The sequence below is a fragment of the Hemitrygon akajei genome, chromosome 4 (assembly GCF_048418815.1).
Source record: "Hemitrygon akajei chromosome 4, sHemAka1.3, whole genome shotgun sequence".
Classification (NCBI taxonomy): domain Eukaryota; kingdom Metazoa; phylum Chordata; class Chondrichthyes; order Myliobatiformes; family Dasyatidae; genus Hemitrygon; species Hemitrygon akajei.
This window is the reverse complement of record NC_133127.1, coordinates 111,572,127-111,592,032: the sequence shown is the minus strand read 5'-3', so window position 1 is coordinate 111,592,032 and position 19,906 is coordinate 111,572,127. Positions and strand designations below refer to the sequence as shown.

Sequence of the window (19,906 nt, the reverse complement as noted above, 5' to 3'; positions counted from 1 at the left end):
AGCAGTTGTATGAGACAATATTGGCAGAGAGTAGTGTCCAGGATCTCTTCTGTGTAACTGGGAATCAGTTCTATTAAATCATACGAAGTGATTTGGTGAGGTAAAATACTTTTACTGTTCCGAGTGTATAATTTGTGTGTGAAATATGTTCAGTGGTGTTGTAACTGAGAAATGTTTGGAAGTGACAATGTGATATTGAGTTATTTTGAAACAGAAAATAGAATGTGTATGAAAACTTACAGATTGTAATCCTGATGTGTACAGGTCTGGTATTTTTGTGTACGTTTTGTGAATCGACTTTCCATGGCTGACCCAGCGTTTCATCCAGCGAACCAAGAAACAAGATGGCGAGCTACCCAAGATCGAAGAACCAATGTAGGAATGGAATGCTTAAAGGTAATTTTTTTTTCTAGAAGGACAGATTATTTTTGCAAAGACTTTGATCAAAGCTACTGAAAGAGATTTACTTTGTTTAAAAGTTGTGAGAAGTTTTCTAGGGGTTGAATTTACATTTGTAGATATACTGACCTGAACTTAAATTGAGGTTAACCATAATACTTACGAATAGGAATTCAATTAGTTTTCTAACTAACTAGTGTTAGCTAATAAGGAAAGGTTAGTTTGTAAATCTTTAAATAGGGAATTACAGGAGATTAAATTAGTTGGAGAAATTGGAATAATAAAGTTATTCTAATGAATATCACTGGTTGTAACTAAAAAGAAATTTGGTTTTTGTTGGTATCTGAGATTTGGAATCTAAACAGAATGTTGGAATTTTGAATTGTTCTTACTCATGTCAATATTTTGTATATATTACTATTTTTATAAATAATTTAACCCCAGAAGTGTGTGTTTTCTATTCAGTTCCTCCTTCTGATGCCTAGAGCTTCTGATGACCTACTAGCACTTTGTGTAGTATGATATCATTTGATTTTCTCAGAATAAGTGCAGCAACCACTCACATGAGATAAGACAAGCACTACACAGGTGTAACATAAAATTTGGTGAGCCAACCAGGAGGAAGTTTATTAGATAAGTGCCAATACACTCATTCAGATACAAAGCACTAAGAAAATCTTATTGTTTAAACTCACTTTTGTTCAATTAAGACCTACATTGAAAGAAAGGAAGTCATGGAGGAAAACGGTGTCAAAATCCCAGATACTGTTTTAGACAGTGGCATAACAGTAACAGAAAAAGATGAGGAAATACTAGACTTTGTAAAAGGATGTGGTTCAGTTGCCAGAGTTATTCCCCTAACTGATCCTAGTGCAGAATCACCTAAGTCCCTCAGTGTGGAGTGCAATTTTGATTCTGCTATGCAAGATTTCCAGCCCTAGTTTCCGTACACTCAACAGGCAAGTGGTGACCAAAAAATTTCCTACCATCAGAATCAGAATCAGACTTTAATTGCCAAGTACCTATGCACATACAAGGAATTTACTTCCATGTAGTTACTTTCGTCAGTGCTTACACTCAGAAAGTTGGAAAAGACACCACTCAAGCTTACCTTGGTGAGTTGAAAACCTTAATGAAATACAATGGGAAAGATTATGATAAAATCCTAAGAGAGATGTTACACTAGATCAGTGAAACCCTTACTATTGAGAGTAGGGAAACAGTCACTGGTCAGACTACTGGAGATGTATGTAACAAGACCACAACTCTTCAATTCAGAGGAGGCTCCTCTGATACTAACCAGCCTGAAACATCTCCTGCTGCTGTGCAGAATAACTCAATCCCTGAAATTCAATCTAATGGAGCTGCAGTGAAGCCATCCTTCTCTCCCAGTGATCTAAACCCTCCAGGTATTCAAAGAGTCATAGTCGAGTAAATTGCGTGCAGTAATGACTTGATGGCTCATGGCAATCCACCTCTAAGGCTCCAAACTTTTTCTGGGAGAATCCCTCGTCCACCTAATGAGGTGGATTATGAGACTTGGCGAGCTAGTGTTGAACTACTCTTGCAAGACCAAAGTGTGTCTGATCTTCTTAGAACACGGAAAATATGTGAAAGCATTCTTCCACCATCTTCTGACATCATCAAGACAATAAGTACTGGAGATTCACTGATACAACCTACACAGTTATATGGAGAATCACATACAACTCCTACATTCAGCATTTGCCACCATGGACGACGGTGATGAATTATTCACCAAATTCATGAACACAGTACAGAACAGTGGTGCCTACCTCTGCCTACCTACAGCAGCTACAAGTAGCATTGACACTCACAAAGTTGCCGAATCTGAGATTAACAAACATCTCTTACTACAGTTTTGTAGGGGATGCTGGGACCACTCCTCAGTGTTAAAGCTGCAACTGGAACAGATAAAACAAAACCCACCATCGTTTACTGAACTATTGACCTTTCTATGCATCGAGGAAGAAAAGCATGTTTCCCGAACCACATGCATGAAGCAGCATTTAGGAACAGTTAAACATCGTGCCGTTCTACAGTCTCAGACCACAGGCACCTGTAAAGATGATGATATAGCACAGCAAACTTCAGTTACTTCTCAATTGACTAAACAGGTTGCTGAGCTTCAAAGTCAACTGGCTACTCCACAAGCCACAGAACAGCAGACGGTAAAGGCAAGCCCTAAGACAGCAAAAGAGACACCACCAAAAGGAAATGCCAACACAAAGGATAAACTAGAGTTCACGACCACTAACAAACAGCCAAGTGTCAAACCAAATCCTTGGTACTGATTTAGATGTGGAGAAGATGGGCACATAGCTAGCTCCTGCTGCTACAAACCCAATCCAGCATTACTAGCAGAAGAGAGAAGACAGTTTGAGAAGAGACGGAGTGAGTGGGAGTCATCTCATGGTACTTCTAAGCCTCATTTTAAACTGAAGCAGTTCCTGTTGAAGGATAAATGGGGATCAATGTTGGCAAAGCATGTCCCAAAAGCTCCAAGCTCTTGCTTGGTGAAACAAAGTCCAGAAGACAGACTGTTAACTTACCTAAGGGATTAGTCTGCACAATGTGCACTGCTCAAGTAAGCCTAGCTGGTAGGAAATGCAATTGTTTATTAGATACAGAATCACAGGTCACTACCATCTCTATGATCACAACGTGTCAGACCTACCAGTTCATTCTTTCACCAACTTGTTGGAAGTTAAGGGTGCTAACAGACAAACTGTCCCATAACTGGGATATGTAGAAGATGTAATATTTTACATTGTCAAAAAATGTTATAGGAGTGAATGTCGAAGTTCCCACTCAGACATTGATTGTTTCAGATGTCTCTATGTTCACAGCCTGTGGTGTTAGTTGGCATGAGTACCCTTGATGAGCTGTATATAGACTACTCCAAACTGCAAAGTAGCCAGAAATTCAGAAATTCTCTCCAAAGTTTGGCTACAAGAAAGTCAAATCAAGTCAAGTTTATTGTCATTTCGACCATAAACTGCTGATACAGTACACAGTAAAAATGAATCAACGATCCTCCAGGACCCTGGTGTTTTGCAAATGCGACAAAGACAGACTAGAAAGGGAAAAGTTGGGCTGATGGGAGTATCCAGCAGGGACACTAGAAAAATTCCGGCTGGGCAAACCCTAGTCTTGTGTGGGTCAATCACAGTCAGAACGCTGCACCCTGATAAATGGGCTATTGTGGAGCATCCTTCTTCTCCCTTGCCTGGAGTAAAGACTTGCCTAGTTATTTTGGAAAACAAGCAACCTTGTCACTTACCTGTAGTGACCTCCAATATAACAGCACATGATATCACAATTCCTCCTAGACATGTTATAGCTGAACTAAATTCAATACAAGATATACTTCCAAAAGAACCACCAATAAAAACTTCCAGTGAGTTGGAATCCCCTCAAGCATCAGGCCTAGAGTTTAACTTTGATAAATCTCCTATCCCCACTGAATGGATGACAACACTTAGCCAAAAATTACAAAGTATCCCTGATGTTTTCTCCCACCATTACTTAGATTTAGGGTGTACCTACAAAGTAAAACAACCTTATTGACGAAATACCATTCAAACACTGACCTCGACCTATACATCCAGAAGATAGCGAAGCTGTTCAGAAGCATCTCCAATAACTGCTAAACACAGGACTGATCAGAGAGTCTGGATCTCCTTTTTTTTCTCCAGTTGTTGGGGTGAGGAAAAAGAATAGGGATGTCCATTTGTATATAGATTATCGGAAATTAAACCAACAATTAAAGATGCCTATGCACTCCCAAAGCTCAAAGACACTTTTATGGTTTCAACCAATTCCAAATGGTTTTCAGTCCTTCACCTAAAACCTGGTTATTACTAGATAGAGTTTGAAGAAGTCGACAAGCCAGAAACCGCCCTTGTGTGTCCTCTAATACTCCATGAATTCAATAGGATGCTGCAAGGAATCATGAACGTGCCAAGCACATTTCAGTGACTCACAGAGATACGCTCGGCTGGTATGAACCTGAGGGAAGCCATTGTCTTCATTGACGACATCATTGTGTTCTCTAAAGACTTGGATGAGCATGAGGAAAAACTTGTGAGAGTCCTGAATCAACTCAGAGAGTACAGTCTGCAGCTAGCTCCAGGAAAGTGTGTTTTTGTACAGACCTCAGTCAAATACCTTGGACATATTGAATCTCATCAAGGAGTTCAAACTGACTCTGACAAGATAGCTATGGCCAAAACCTGGCCAATTCCCAGTAATCTGAAGGAATTGAAGACCCTCCTTGGATGGATCGGATATTACCGCCAACTTATTAAAGATTTTTCTCAAAAGGTTAAGCCACTCAATGATTTGACATCACAGTACCCACCTACCAGAAAGTACTCCAGGGTGAAGAATGATAGCCAGTATCATCATCTGAAAGACCCATCTGGAGGATGAAGCACAACCACATGTCAAAAAGCATTCAACAAAATCAGAAAGGATGTTTGCTAACCTTCAGCACAGATGCCAGCACTACTGGTTTAGGGGCTGCCCTCTGCCAAGAGCAGGACGGCCACCTTAGGGTCATCGCCTATGCCAATAGGGGACTCTCCCATAGCAAATCAAGATAATATGCTCATAAATTAGAGTCCTTAGACCTAAAATGGGTAGTCAGTTAAAAATGTCATGATTATCTTTATGGTAGTTCATTTCACTGCTAGATTGGATGCAACTAGTTACAGATAGCTAGCTGCTCTGTCAACTGATAATTTTAAGCTGCAATATAGGTCCAGGAAGCTGAGCAATGATGCTGACAGGTTTTCCCAATGATCACGCGGAGGACTATCAGATGATCTCTTGTCCCAGAAAGGGTGGGAACACATCTTGAAGTTTACTGAAAGTCAACTGGTGAACTCGTCTGATGCAGCTGAAGAAGAAGGAGGAAGTCCAATTGACTCTGAAGAGGAAGAGGACTTGGTCTTTGTTACCTCAGACCAAGACTTGACATTGTAGATGAACCTTCTAAGAGTTGAGAAACTTGTGAACAGTTACACAGAAGAATTGTGGGCTCCAACCCAAGTCCAAACCAGCTACTTACAACCACTCCAGTGGCAGACCCAGTGATAGAATCCCAAAGAAATGCAAGTTACTTACCTGATGTAGAGGAATCCACAGTAGAAAACTTACCTGTGAGTCCTGAAGAAAACCCAGTGAAAAAAACAACAACTGAGGAAATGAGTAATCCTATATGATGGCAGAAATCTGGAAATTACATCAATCCCAAATGAGATTCGACAAGAAAAAGAGACTCGTGATGAAGTGTTGACTAGAAAAGACATAACAAATGAAAATTCTCACAAAGAAGAACTTGAACTTAGAAGGTCTTCTAGACATGGAGAAAAACCTAAAACTCTAACATATCTTGAGCTAGGAAATCCTATTGTGACAATAGTTCAGCTATGTAGGTCTCTTCCGGATTTCACATATGTTGAACACCCCAGACCTATGCAGTGCAACCTGTAGCCATATGCAAAGAGACTTGCACAAATTCAAAGGAGGAGTGTTAACTAAAGCCAAAGATATAATGTTTGAAATTCTACCTGTGGAGGGATGAAAATGAGGTTTACTGAATTTTAAAGAGAGAACTTGAGAAAAAAATCTATGCGAGAATGAGGTGTGGCTGATGCAGCACGGGAAAGTGAGAGAAACACAGCAAACAATTAGAAACTAAAGATATAAAACTATTAAAAGTGGGATTAGTAGTGAGTATCTCTACCCTACTTACTTGAAAACCTGATGGAGAGACGATAGTGATAAAAGATCTATTGAAGCTACAGCTATAACAAGACAATATCAGCAGAGACGAGTCTCCAAGATCTCTACTGTGTAACCGGAAATTAGTTTTAGAACTGGGTCAGGTTTTTTTTGTGTAAGTATTCTGAATCGACTTTCCGAGGATGATCAACTATTTCATCCAAGGAAACCAGAAACAAGATGGTGAGCCACCCAAGATAAAGAAGCAGAGAGGGAACAAAATGTGTAATTATGTATAGGATATAATACAGTTGGATGTATAAGTTTATTTTCATTTGAAATATCTGAATTTGACTTTCTGCAAGAACCAATTATTTTTTCAAAGACTTTGATAAGTTACTGAATGAGATTTGCTTTGCTTAACAGTTGAGATCTGCAATCTCTTGATTCATCCTGGGCCAAAATATCACTTCCCGTGCCCTTCTCTTAGATTTTTAATGGTCTAGGTGGCCTTCATGAATTTTATCCAGCATTTCTTTACGGAGACTTTTAGGTATAACAATTCTACTACCTTTGAACAATAACCCATCCACAACAGACAGTTCTGAACTGTGGTTCCAATAATCTTGTCCTCTTTCAATCTTTTTATTAATATTTAAAATATTATGAATGAGATACAATTCAAATAATGGTAAGGGATTACAAATATATAGACTCCCATTATACATAAAGAAATACATAAGCAATGAATACAGCATAAGTAAGTTTCCCAAAACATAAACCATATAGTATATATATGAACAAGGTAAGTTTAGATATTCCATAATATATAGTATAAAAAAGAGAAAAAAAATAATAAATCTATCTAAGAAAGTTAGCTAATCTACTAATCTAGTATCAAGAAAAAGAAAAAAAACAAAGAAGAAAAAAAAACTAAAAAAAAAACTTTTAAAAAAAGAGAAAAAAAAAGGGCTGTTCATAGTATCTCACAAGCATACATAAACATCAATGACGTCAACTCCGATCCTCTCAACATACATACGATTAAAGCTGAAAAAAAACGATAAGCCTGGCACAGGGCCATTACATCATATGAAAATATTGAATAAATGGTCTCCATATCTTTTCAAATTTAATAGAAGTATCAAATACAGCACTTCTAATTTTTTCTAAATTTAGACATAACATAGTTTGAGAAAGCCAATGAAATACCGTGGGAGGATTAATTTCCTTCCAATTCAACAAAATAGATCTTCTAGCCATCAAAGTGAGAAAAGCAATCATTCGACAGGCGGAAGGAGACAAGTGAAATAAGTCCATCATCGGTAAACCAAAAATTGCGGTAATAGGATGGGGTTGTAAATCAATGTTCAGTACCGCCGAAATAATATCAAAAATATCTTTCCAATATTTTTTCAAAAGTGGACATGACCAAAACATATGAGTTAAAGAAGCGATTTCTAATTGACATCTGTCACAAATAGGGTTTATATGAGAATAAAAATGAGCTAATTTATCCTTGGACATATGGGCCCTATGTACAACCTTAAATTGTATTAATGAATGTTTGGCACATATAGATGATGTATTAACTAATTTAAGAATTCTATCCCAATTCTCAATAGGAATAATAAGATTAAGTTCTCTTTCCCAATCATTTTTGGTCTTATCCAAGGGCACTGAACGTATCTTCATAATTATATTATAAAGTTTTGATATAAGCCCTTTTTGAAAAGGGTTTAATTCAAACAAACTTTCCAAAGTATCTGAAGACAGAGAATTTGGGAACGAAGGAAGTACCGTACTTAAAAAATGCCTAACCTGTAAGTATCTAAAAAAATGAAATCTAGGCAAATTATATTTATTAGCTAATTGCTCAAAGGACATAAAACAGTTGTCCAAAAATAAGTCGGAAAATCTTAATAATCCCTTAGTTTTCCAAGCCAAAAAAGCTTGATCTATAATTGAGGGGTGGAAAAAACAATTAGATACAATAGGACTATTTAACACGAATTGAGTCAACCCGAAAAATTTCCGAAATTGAAACCATATACGTAAGGTATATTTAACTATCGGGTTGTCGATTTGCTTCGGCAATTTAGAAAGAGCAAAAGGGAGAGATGTCCCTAAGATAGAACCCAGAGCATAAGCAGAAACCGATTTGGTTTCCAAACTCACCCAATGAGGGCCAAAAGGACCATCCCATTCTTTCAACCAACATATCAAATATCTAATATTAACTGCCCAATAATAAAATCTGAAATTGGGTAATGCCAACCCACCATCCTTCTTTGTCTTCTGTAAGTATATTTTACCTAACCTGGGATTTTTATTCTGCCATATATATGAAGAAATTTTTGAATCAACATTAGTAAAAAAGGATTTCGGAATAAAAATTGGTACCGCTTGAAAAACATATAAAAATTTAGGTAAAATAACCATCTTAATAGCATTAATCCTACCTATCAGAGATAAAGATAATGGTGACCACTTAGTAAACAAACCTTTAATCTGATCAATTAAGGGTAAAAAATTAAACCGAAATAATTCTTTATGGTTTTTGGTAATTTTAATCCCTAAATAAGTAAAAGAATCATTAGCTAATTTAAAAGGTAAAATACCATAATTTGGGACCTGTCTATTCAAAGGAAACAATTCACTCTTATTAAGATTTAACTTATACCCAGAAAACTCACTAAATTGAGCCAACAATGATAAGACTGCTGGAATAGATTTCTCAGGATTAGAGATGAATAATAATAAATCGTCTGCATATAAAGATACCTTATGAATATCTGTTCCACGATTAATACCCAAAATATCCTGTGATTCTCTGATGGCAATTGCCAAAGGTTCTAAAGCGATGTTAAATAGTAATGGACTAAGAGGACAACCTTGTCTAGTGCCCCGAAATAAACGAAAAAATGGAGATCTTTGATTATTAGTAAACACCGAGGCTACTGGAGTTTGATATATCAGTTTAATCCAAGAAATGAAGGTTGGACTGAAATTAAACTTCTCCAGCACATAAAATAAGTAAGGCCATTCAACTCTATCAAATGCTTTTTCCGCATCTAATGAAATAACACATTCTGAAGTATTATGTGAAGGAGTATAAACAATATTCAATAATCTCCTAACATTGAAAAAAGAATAGCGATTTTTAATAAAACCGGTTTGGTCTTCCGAAATAATTTGGGGTAATACCTTCTCCAGCCTAGAAGCCAGCAACTTGGAAAAAATCTTAGAATCTACATTCAATAAAGATATTGGTCTGTAGGATGCACAATCAGTAGGGTCTTTATCTTTCTTCAGTATTAAAGAAATGGAAGCTCTATAAAAAGATTGTGGCAACTTCCCCAATCTAATTGCTTCTTCAAAAACCTTGCATAGCCAAGGAGATAGAGTATCAGAAAAACATTTAAAAAATTCTACTGTATACCCATCTGGACCTGGTGCTTTCCCAGAATTCATTGAGGAAATAACCCCTTTAATTTCCGCATCCGTAAACGGAGTATCTATTACTGAAAGATCATCAGATGATAGTTTTGGAAAATTCAATTTCCCGAGAAAATCACACATGGTATTATGATCCTGAGGGAATTCAGATTTATACAGGGAGGTATAAAAGTCTTGAAAAGACTTATTTATGTCATCATGGTTAACTGTCAAATCCCCATTCTGCTGTCGAACCTTAGTAATTTGGCGTTTAACTGAAACATTCTTCAGCTGACTAGCTAACAGTTTTCCCGATTTATCACTATGTATATAGAAATCAGATCTGGTTTTCATTAATTGATTTTCAATCGGAGATGTAAGTAATAAACTATGTTCCATTTGAAGTTCAACCCTTTGTTTATAAAGTTCCATGCTAGGAGTAGTCGAATATTTCTTGTCAATCTCTTTAATTTTATCAACCAGTAAAAGAGTTTCCTTCTTAATGCGTTTTCTCCGACCAGCAGAATACGAGATAATCTGTCCACGTATATACGCTTTAAAAGTGTCCCAAAGTGTTCCGCATGAGATATCCTCCGTGGAATTAGTTGAAAAGAAGAAATCGATCTGTTCCTTCATAAATTTAATAAAGTCCGGTTCTTGCAATAAGGTAGAGTCAAATCGCCATTGTCTAGCACTTAAAGCTGTATCCGTAAAATTAATAGAAAGTTTTAATGGAGCATGGTCAGAAATAGCTATAATATCATAATTACAACCAATTACCGATGGAATAAAACAAGAGTCAATAAAAAAATAATCAATTCTCGAATAGGAGTGATAAACATGTGAGAAAAAAGAAAACTCTTTGTCATTAGGATGACGAAATCTCCAAATATCAAAAACTCCATTATCAGTCAAAAAGGAGTTAATACAAGTGGCCGACTTATTGGGTAGAGTCTGAATAGGTGTAGATTTGTCCATCAAAGGAATTAAACAACAATTAAAGTCACCACCCATTATTAACTTATATTCATTTAAATTAGGTAAAGAAGTAAATAAGGACTTAAAAAAGTCAGGACAATCCACATTCGGGGCATAAACATTAACCATAGCAACCTTTTTATTACCGAGTAAACCCGTAATTAACAAAAATCTACCATTCGGATCCGAAAGGATATCATGTTGAACAAATGCAATAGAGGAGTCAATAAAAATTGAAACTCCCTTAACTTTGGCATTCGAATTCGAATGATACTGTTGACCCCGCCAAGACCTAAAAAAGCGATATTTGTCCTCCTTCCTCACATGAGTTTCTTGTACAAAAATAATATGAGCATTAAGTCTTTGGAATACTTTGAAAATCTTCTTTCGTTTAATCGGATGGTTTAATCCATTAGTATTCCAAGACACAAAGTTAATGGTTTGAACCATGTTTCTAAAGTCATCCCTTTGGTATATAAAGGGTTAACCATGTCATAAACTCATGCATCCGGAAGAGGGACAAAAATAAAGAGCGGACCCGGAAGTGACGACATCGTAGACATATTTGTAGTTCAAGAACAGCCCAAGTAAAAAAACTAAAACAAATTGATAAGAGAAAAATTAAAAAAGAAAACAGACCAACCCCCACCCCGTATGAAAAAGAAAAAAAGCCAAAATATGGCTAGAAAAAAGAAAAAATGAAACTAACTCTACCCCCATATCAGCGGCAGACCACTCCGTGTTTAACGGATATATATAAAAAAAAACACCCGAACTTTAAGAATTATGATCGCAGTACTAAAAACTACGCTTCTTAATATGCTGAGTTGTAAAGAAAAAGGGAATATAATCACTAAAAGTTTATAAATCGGGTTATAACCCAAACAAATCAAGAAGTATTTAAACTATGATAAGCGATGCATTATAGGAAGAAGACGAAAAAAGAAACAATAACGCCATCTTAAACTAAACCAATACTTTGCAAAAAACCATTATCTTGATATTAAACAAAAAATTCACTTCGAAAGGTTAAAAATATACCTTCAAGGGAACAAAAATAATAGACAAAAATATAGTATAGTAGTTAAAGTGTATAAGACAGAGCGATTAATATAACGAAAACACACTTTAACTTAAATATGAAGTATAGGATAAACCTACACCAATAACCAGAGACTAACCCTGGTTTAAGAAATCGAAAACCATCTTTCACGATCAGAATCACTCATTTAATGGAGAGTAGTAACTGTATCAGTAGGGAAGTTCTCCTCCAAATACTTTTTCGCTTCAAAGGTAGACAAAAATACTTTACGCGGAGCATTCGGGGGGGAGATCCTGAGCTTCGCCGGGTATAAGAGCGCAGGTTTTAGATTTTTCTCATAACATTCAGACATCAGAGGTTTAAAAAGCAGCCTTTTTTTCATAACTTCTGGGCTGAAATCTTGCACCAAACGAAAACAATAATCACGAAATTTAATCATCCCAGCCCTTCGAGCTTCACGAATGAGTTGTTCTTTATCGTGTACGTAATGAAATCGGACGATTACCACCGGGGGCTTATCTGAAACCGTCGGTGATCGACTCCAAATTCTATGTGCTCGGTCAAGTAGCGGAGGGTTTACTGGAAAAACCGACGGAAACGCATCTTTTAGAAATTGAGCAAAGTATTTCGAAGGATCGCCTTGTTCTATGCCGTCTGGGAGACCAAGTATGCGTAGATTCTGTCTTCTGGACCGATTCTCCAAATCGACACTCTTGGCTTTAAGTGTCTCCACCAGTTTAATAGTCGAAATTAAATCCTGTTGCAATTTTTCAATTGTCAAATCTCGTTTCCGAGCTTCTTCTTGCAGCAATGTGATAAGCGCTTGCTGCTGGTTAATTACTGAATCCGTCTTAACCATATAATCTTGAAAAACCTTTATATCTCGTTGAAAAGCCTGATGTTGTTCCTCAAATTTTTTATCCAAAAGCTCCATAAGCAGTTCATAAGTTAACTCAGTGCGTTGCGGTTGAGCTGGCTTCTTTCCATTACCGTTCGGGTTTCGCCCCGGTTCTCGTCCTTTGGATCTAAGAGCCATTTCTGTTTGCATATCTTCCAAAATTCACAATAAAATCTTAACAATAAGCCCGAGAAAGTAGCAAAAGTCTTTTGGTGTAGGTAACAATAAGTTGAATAAGGGTGATCAAAGGTTAAAAAAAGTAAAGGTTAAATAATCTTGTCCTATTGAGGTACAGTCATGCCTATTAACTGGCCATCCATCCATCACCACTTGTATTACCTGACTGAGAATTTTGTCCTTCTCTGTCTCAAGACGCAGCAGTTCCAACATTTTGGGAGCAACAGGTACAGTTTCTATGACCATATCAATAAATACCTGAACTCAATAACATTCTTGTGACTGTCTTTTGTTGTTGGATCCCCAGTTTTGGAAAGTATGTCAGCCGTGTACATGAATTTTCCAGGTGTGTATAACACATTCAACGCGTATCTTTGCAATTTGATCATCATTCGCTGAATTCACAAAGGACAGTCGCTTAAAGGTTTGTTAAACAATGCAATCAATGGCTTATGATCAGTTTCAACATCAATAGATTGCCCTGACACAAACTGATGAAATCTCTCACAAGCAAACATAATACTGAGCAACTCTTTTTCAATTTGGGCATATCTTGTTTCTGGATCGGATAATGCACGAGATGCATAAGCCACTGGTAGCCATTCCTGATCATGTTTTTAGAGTAATACATCTAAGCCCGTTTGAGATGCATCACATGAGATTTTGATGGGTCTCTCAGCATCATAGAATTTCAACACAGGTTCTTCTGTGAGTACTTTCTTGAGATTTTGCCATGCCTTCTCCTGTTCATGATTCCAACTCCATTTGTTTTTCTTTCTGTTAGCTACCTCAATGGAGCAAGCTGTTCCGAAAGATTGGGTATGAATTTTCCCGTGCAGTTGACCATTCCCATAAACCTCTGAACATCCTTTTTACAATGCGGTCTTGGCATGTTCTCAATAGCAGAAACCTTCAATGGATTAGGACGCACACCCTCTTTGCTGATGAGATCACCCACAAAGGTAAGTTCAGTCCCTCCTAGTTGACATTTTTCTTTATTCAATTTCAGGTTTGCCTTGCGTGTTGCCTCTAAGACTTGTCTGAGTCTGGCGTCATGCTCTTGTTTAGATGATCCCCAAACAATAATATGGTCCATGGAAGTATCTACGCCCTCAATGTGCTCATATAGCTTGTGAATAGTTTTATGGTACACTTCAGGAGCTGATGCAATTCCAAATGGAAGCCTAAGAAAACAGTATCTGGCAAGAGAATTAAAGGGACACAACCTTGAACTCGGTTCAATAGACAATAGGTGCAGAAGTAGACCATTCGGCCCTTCGAGCCTGCACCGCCATTTTGAGATCATGGCTGATCATCTACTATCAATACCCGGTTCCTGCCTTGTCCCCATATCCCTTGATGCCCCTATCCATAAGATACCTATCTAGCTCCTTCTTGAAAGCATCCAGAGAATTGGCCTCCACTACCTTCCGAGGCAGTGCATTCCAGACCCCCACAACTCTCTGGGAGAAGAAGTTTTTCCTTAACTCTGTCCTAAATGACCTACCCCTTATTCTCAAACCGTGCCCTCTGGTACTGGACTCTCCCAGCATCTGGAACATATTTCCTGCCTCTGTCTTGTGCAGTCCCTTAATAATCTTATATGTTTCAATCAGATCCCCTCTCAATCTCCTTAATTCCAGCGTGTACAAGCCCAGTCTCTCTAACCTCTCAGCGTAAGACAGTCCCGACATCCCAGGAATTAACCTCGTGAATCTACGCTGCACTTCCTCTACAGCCAGGATGTCCTTCCTTAACCCTGGAGACCAAAACTGTACACAATACTCCAGATGCGGTCTCACCAGGGCTCTGTACAAATGCAAGAGGATTTCCTTGTTCTTGTACTCAATTCCCTTTGTAATAAAGGCCAACATTCCATTAGCCTTCTTCACTGCCTGCTGCACTTGCTCATTCACCTTCAGTGACTGATGAACAAGGACTCCTAGATCTCTTTGTATTTCTCCCTTACCTAACTCTACACCGTTCAGATAATAATCTGCCTTCCTGTTCTTACTCCCAAAGTGGATAACCTCACACTTATTCACATTAAACGTCATCTGCCAAGTATCTGCCCACTCACCCAGCCTATCCAAGTCACCCTGAATTCTAATAACATCCTCATCACATGTCACACTGCCACCCAGCTTAGTATCATCAGCAAATTTGCTGATGTTATTCTCAATGCCTTCATCTAAATCGTTGACGTAAATTGTAAACAGCTGTGGTCCCAATACCGAGCCCTGTGGCACCCCACTAGTCACCACCTGCCATTCCGAGAAACACCCATTCACCGCTACCCTTTGCTTTCTATCTGTCAACCAGTTTTCTATCCAAGTCAATGTCTTCCCCCCAATGCCATGAGCTTTGATTTTACCCACCAATCTCCTATGTGGGACCTTATCAAATGCCTTCTGAAAATCGAGGTACACTACATCCACTGGATTTTCCCCATCTAACTTCCTGGTTACATCCTTGAAAGACTCCAACAGATTAGTCAAGCATGATTTACCCTTGGTAAATCCATGCTGGCTCGGCCCAATCCTATCACTGCTATCTAGATATGCCACTATTTCATCCTTAATAATGGACTCTAGCATCTTCCCCACCACCGATGTCAGGCTAACAGGTCGATAGTTCTCTGTTTTTGCTTTTGCTATTCTCCTTTATATTCCTGGCTAGCTTGTGTTCGTACCTCATTTTTTCTCCCCGTATTGCCTTTTTAGTTAAGTTCTGTTGTTCCTTAAAAACTTCCCAATCATCTGTCCTCCCACTCACCTTAGCTCTGTCATACTTCCTTTTTTTTAATACTATGCAATCTCTGACTTCTTTTGTCAACCACTGTGGCCCCTTTCCCCCCTTTGAATCCTTCCTTCTCCGGGGGATGAACTGATTTTGCACCTTGTGCATTATTCCCAAGAATACCTGCCATTGCTGTTCCACTGTCTTTTCTGCTAGGATATCCATCCAGTCAACTTTGGCCAGCTCCTCCCTCATGGCTCCATAGTTTCCCCTGTTCAACTGCAACACTGACACCTCCGAGCTGCCCTTATCCTTCCCAAATTGCAGATAAAAACTTATCATATTATGATCACTACCTCCTAATGGCTCCTTTATTTCAAGATCACTTATCAAATCCTGTTCATTACATAACACTAAATCCGGAATAGCCTTGTCCCTGGTCGGCTCTCGTACAAGCTGTTCCAAGAATGCATCCTGTAGGCACTCTACAAACTCCCTATCCTGGGGTCCAGCACCAACCTGATACTCCCAGTTCACCTGCATGTTGAAATCCCCCATAACTACTGCGACATTACCTTTGCCACATGCCAATGTTAACTCCCTATTCAACTTGCACCCAATATCCATGCTACCGTTTGGTGGCCTGTAGACAACACCCATTAGGGTCCTTTTGCCCTTACTGTTCCTCAGTTCTATCCACACAGACTCTACTTCTCCTGATCCTATGTCCCCCCTTGCAAAGGACTGACTCTCATTCCTCACCAACAGGGCCACCCCACCCCCTCTGCCCACATTTCTGTCCCTACGATAGCACGTATACCCTTGTACATTCATTTCCCAGGTCTGATCTCCCTGCAGCCATGTCTCCGTTATCCCAACAACATCATAGTTACCCATTCGCACCTGAGCTTCAAGCTCATCCGCCTTATTTCTGACACCGTGCATTCAGATATAGAATTTTTAGCCCATTTCTCCTCTCTCTGTTTGAATCGCTGCCTTAACCCAGCTCCCCAAACTTCCATCAGGCTATACGCCCCTAGAATTTTGTTGTCCTTCCTAAATTTACTTATTCTTTCTGCACATTTAACTCCATGTTCCGTCAGACCATCCCTCTGTACATGTGTCCTCCTTACCACTTGTTCCGCCTCACCTTTCTCTACTACTATTACGTATCCCGTAACTGGGTGTCTTACCAGCAAAGATAGAAGTGTCCGTTGGAGTCTGGTGATACTATTTTCAACAATATTTATTAGCAAAAATATACAAAATAATATCAATGCGAATATACAGAGAATATACGTTAGCAATACTAAACCTAAAAGTGCGGGTATAAAAATAATCACTAATGAAACAAGCTTTATCGTTGTCTAGGGGATAATGAATTGTCAGATGGAAATATAAAGTTCAGTTCAGTTCATGCAGGCTGTGGTAGTTGTTTGTCGATGTGTTGTAATTGTTGGAGAGAGAGAGAGAGAGAGAGAGAGAGAGAGAACATGTGAACAGTAATAGCTATTATCTTGCCAACCTTCCTTTATGATTTTGATCCGTCGATGCGTCGTTGTTGTGGCCATTCACGTATGACCCCATCCATTCTTTAGCTAGACCGTTCTTCCGTGGTGGACTCGTCACCCAGGCAAGGGTGGACACACACACAAGCCCCCACCGGTCTCGCTACAAAACACTGTGAGTTAAAATTTACTGACCCTTCGTTCGGTCTCCAGTCTCCCACCCTGTCTCGTGGGGATTCTGATGCTCACTAGCGTTTCTCCTGGTGCATCTGAGGGGTGTTACCCCAGACCTCACTTTTATCCCCACTCATGGGGTCTCAGGTGTCAATCAGGTTGGGATGATGTAACCCATCAAACCAGTCCACTCTGGTTGCCCCCTGAGGGGTTTCAATGAATAGAACAGTACCAAGTAAACAATCCTTCTCCAAAAGACAATAGCAGTAAATCAATGGTTTTTGTCAGTAGGAGATGTTCCACCTTAGCTGTGTCTCTCTCTCATTAACTTTCATAAGCTGTTACCGATAACTGCCCTGGCAGCTTTCCTTTGTCTCTCTTACTTCCTTGATAACAGCATCGAAATAGTAGCGATTTGCGATTCTCCAAAAGGGGGGGGGCATGGGTGACTCTGCACCCTTCTGCCCCTCAGAGTTGTTCATCCTTCGTAACACTACACACTTAATATTCCGGAACCGTGTAGTCCCCACCTGTCCTTTATTCTTCCTCTCGCTATCCTCTCTCACATTCTGGATCCCCACCCCTTGCAAATTTAGTTTAAACCCCCTCAAGAAGCACTAGCAAACTTCCCTGCAAGAATGTTAGTACCACCCCAGTTCAGGTGTAAACCGTCCCTTCGGAACAGATCCCACCTTCCCTGGAACAAAGCCCAATTATCTAAAAACCTGAAGCCCTCCCTCCTGCACCATCCTCTCAGCCACGTATTAACCTGTATAATCTTTCTGTTCCTTGCCTCACTCGCACGTGGCACAGGTAGCAATCCTGAGATTGTTACCCTTGAGGTCCTGCTCTTCAGCTTCGCACCTAACTCCCTGAACTCCCTACGCAGGACCCCCTCACTCATCCTACCCACGTCATTGGTCCCTACATGGACCACAACATCTGGATTCTTGCCCTCCCTCTCGAGAATAACCTGCACCCGATCTGAGATGTCTCGGACCCCGGCACCAGGGAAGTAACATACCATCCGAGAATCCCGATCTTCCCCACAAAATCTCCTATCCGCCCCCCTGACTATAGAATCCCCTATCACTACCACTCTCTTCTCTTCCCTCCTCCCCTTCCTAGTCAAGGGTCCAACCTCAGTGCCAGAGACAGGACCACTGCAACTTGTTCCTGGTAGGTCATCCCCACCAACAGTATCCAAAACAGTATACTTATTTTTGATGGGAATGGCCACAGGGGTGCTCTGCTCTCTCTGTCTGCTCCCCCTGTCTCTCTTGACTGTCACCCATTTGCCTACCTCCTGTCTTTTCGGTGTGACTACCTCCCGATAACTCCTATCTATCTCTGCCTCTGCCTCCCGAATGATCCGTAGTTCATCCAGCTCCTGCTCCAATTCCCTAACTTGGTCTGATAGGAGCTGCAGCTGGATGCACCTATTGCAGGTGTGGTCATCAGGGACAACTGTGTTGACCCTGACCTCCCACATACTGCATACGGAGCACACCACTGCTCTAACTGTCTCCCCCATTACCTGATCTCAGATTAGTCAGAACAAATGAAAAAAGAACCTACTGACCTTACCTTTTTACCTCAGCAAGCACGTACTCAGGCTCACTGATTTCCTCTCACCGAAGTCCTCTTGCGCTGAAGCCCACTGAGCCAAAGCCCAGCACTCTGCTCCCACGCACTCCGCTGCCCGCTCCTGAAAGTGGGCCTCTTTTTAAAGCTCGCGCTCGCCGCTGACATCACCCGCGCCTGCGCAGTTTTACCTTCCTCCTCAGGTACTCTCCAGGTAGGTCCGAGGGTCTCGGCCTACCTACAATGGCTGATCCTCTGATCCTCCGATCTCCAGTCTAATTTGAGTTGCCAGAATCCAGAGGATGCATCTAATTTACTAAAGTACTCTGCATTAGCAAACTGTGACATAATTTCTTCACAAGTAGGCAATTTGAAATGCTCTCTTTTAATGGCCTTGGATCTAAACAAATCCTTAGTTTTCGATTTTTCTTATCAACAATTACAAGCGAATTGACCCATTCAGTCGGTTCATCAATTTTTTGTATGACTCCTGACCGTTCCATTCTGTCAAGCTCTGTTTTCAGTTGATCACGTAATGCAAAAGGTGCTTTTCTATATGGATGTACTATGGGTGGCACTGTTGTCAATTTTAATCGAGTATCTCCTGGAAGACAACCAAGCCTTTTAAACAAGTCTTCATACTCTTTCATCAAGTCACTGTATTCTGACTCTATGTCGCTATCCAGGACTAAATTTCTTTTCAGCAAATTAAGTCTTTCACAGGCAGATAAACCCAGAATTGACTGTATATTTTTTGGCACGATCACAATTGAAAGCGTGTGCACAATATTTTTGTGTGATACCTTTGCCACACATGTTTCTTTAACTGGAATGTCTGCACCTGAATACCCAGTCACTTTTATATTTGTCTGATGTAACTTCAGTCTTGGCTTTAAAGCATTAAACTCAGGTTTTGCAAGAGCATTTACTTGCGCTCCGGTATCAAGTTTAAACAGAATATTGTTTTAATTCACTTGCAATGGAATAGTCCAGTCATTCTTACTTTGTTTATTTTCACAAAACACATCTATATAAAATTCCCCACGTTCATCTTCAAGCACAGCATTTACTTGTTTCATTTTATTTTCCTTCTTTCTACTTTTACAACAGTGTGAAAAATGATTAATCTTACCACAGCCATTGCAAGTTTTGCCATATGCAGGACACTGATTTGGACGATGTTCCTGCGCATGACTTTTTTCTTTCAAATGCTGTCTT

At 39.5% G+C, this 19,906-nt stretch overlaps 1 protein-coding gene across 1 annotated transcript in view; it reads left to right on the top strand.

Moving 5' to 3' along the window:
* Window positions 1-294: 294 nt before the first annotated feature.
* Window positions 295-19,906, top strand: part of myo16 (myosin XVI) — a 1,004,680-nt gene continuing 985,068 nt past the window's right edge. Inside the window, exon 1 of the mRNA XM_073043171.1 lies at window positions 295-396. Coding sequence (XP_072899272.1) covers window positions 345-396 — 52 coding nt within the window. The 5' untranslated portion in view covers window positions 295-344. The remainder of the gene's footprint in view (window positions 397-19,906) is intronic.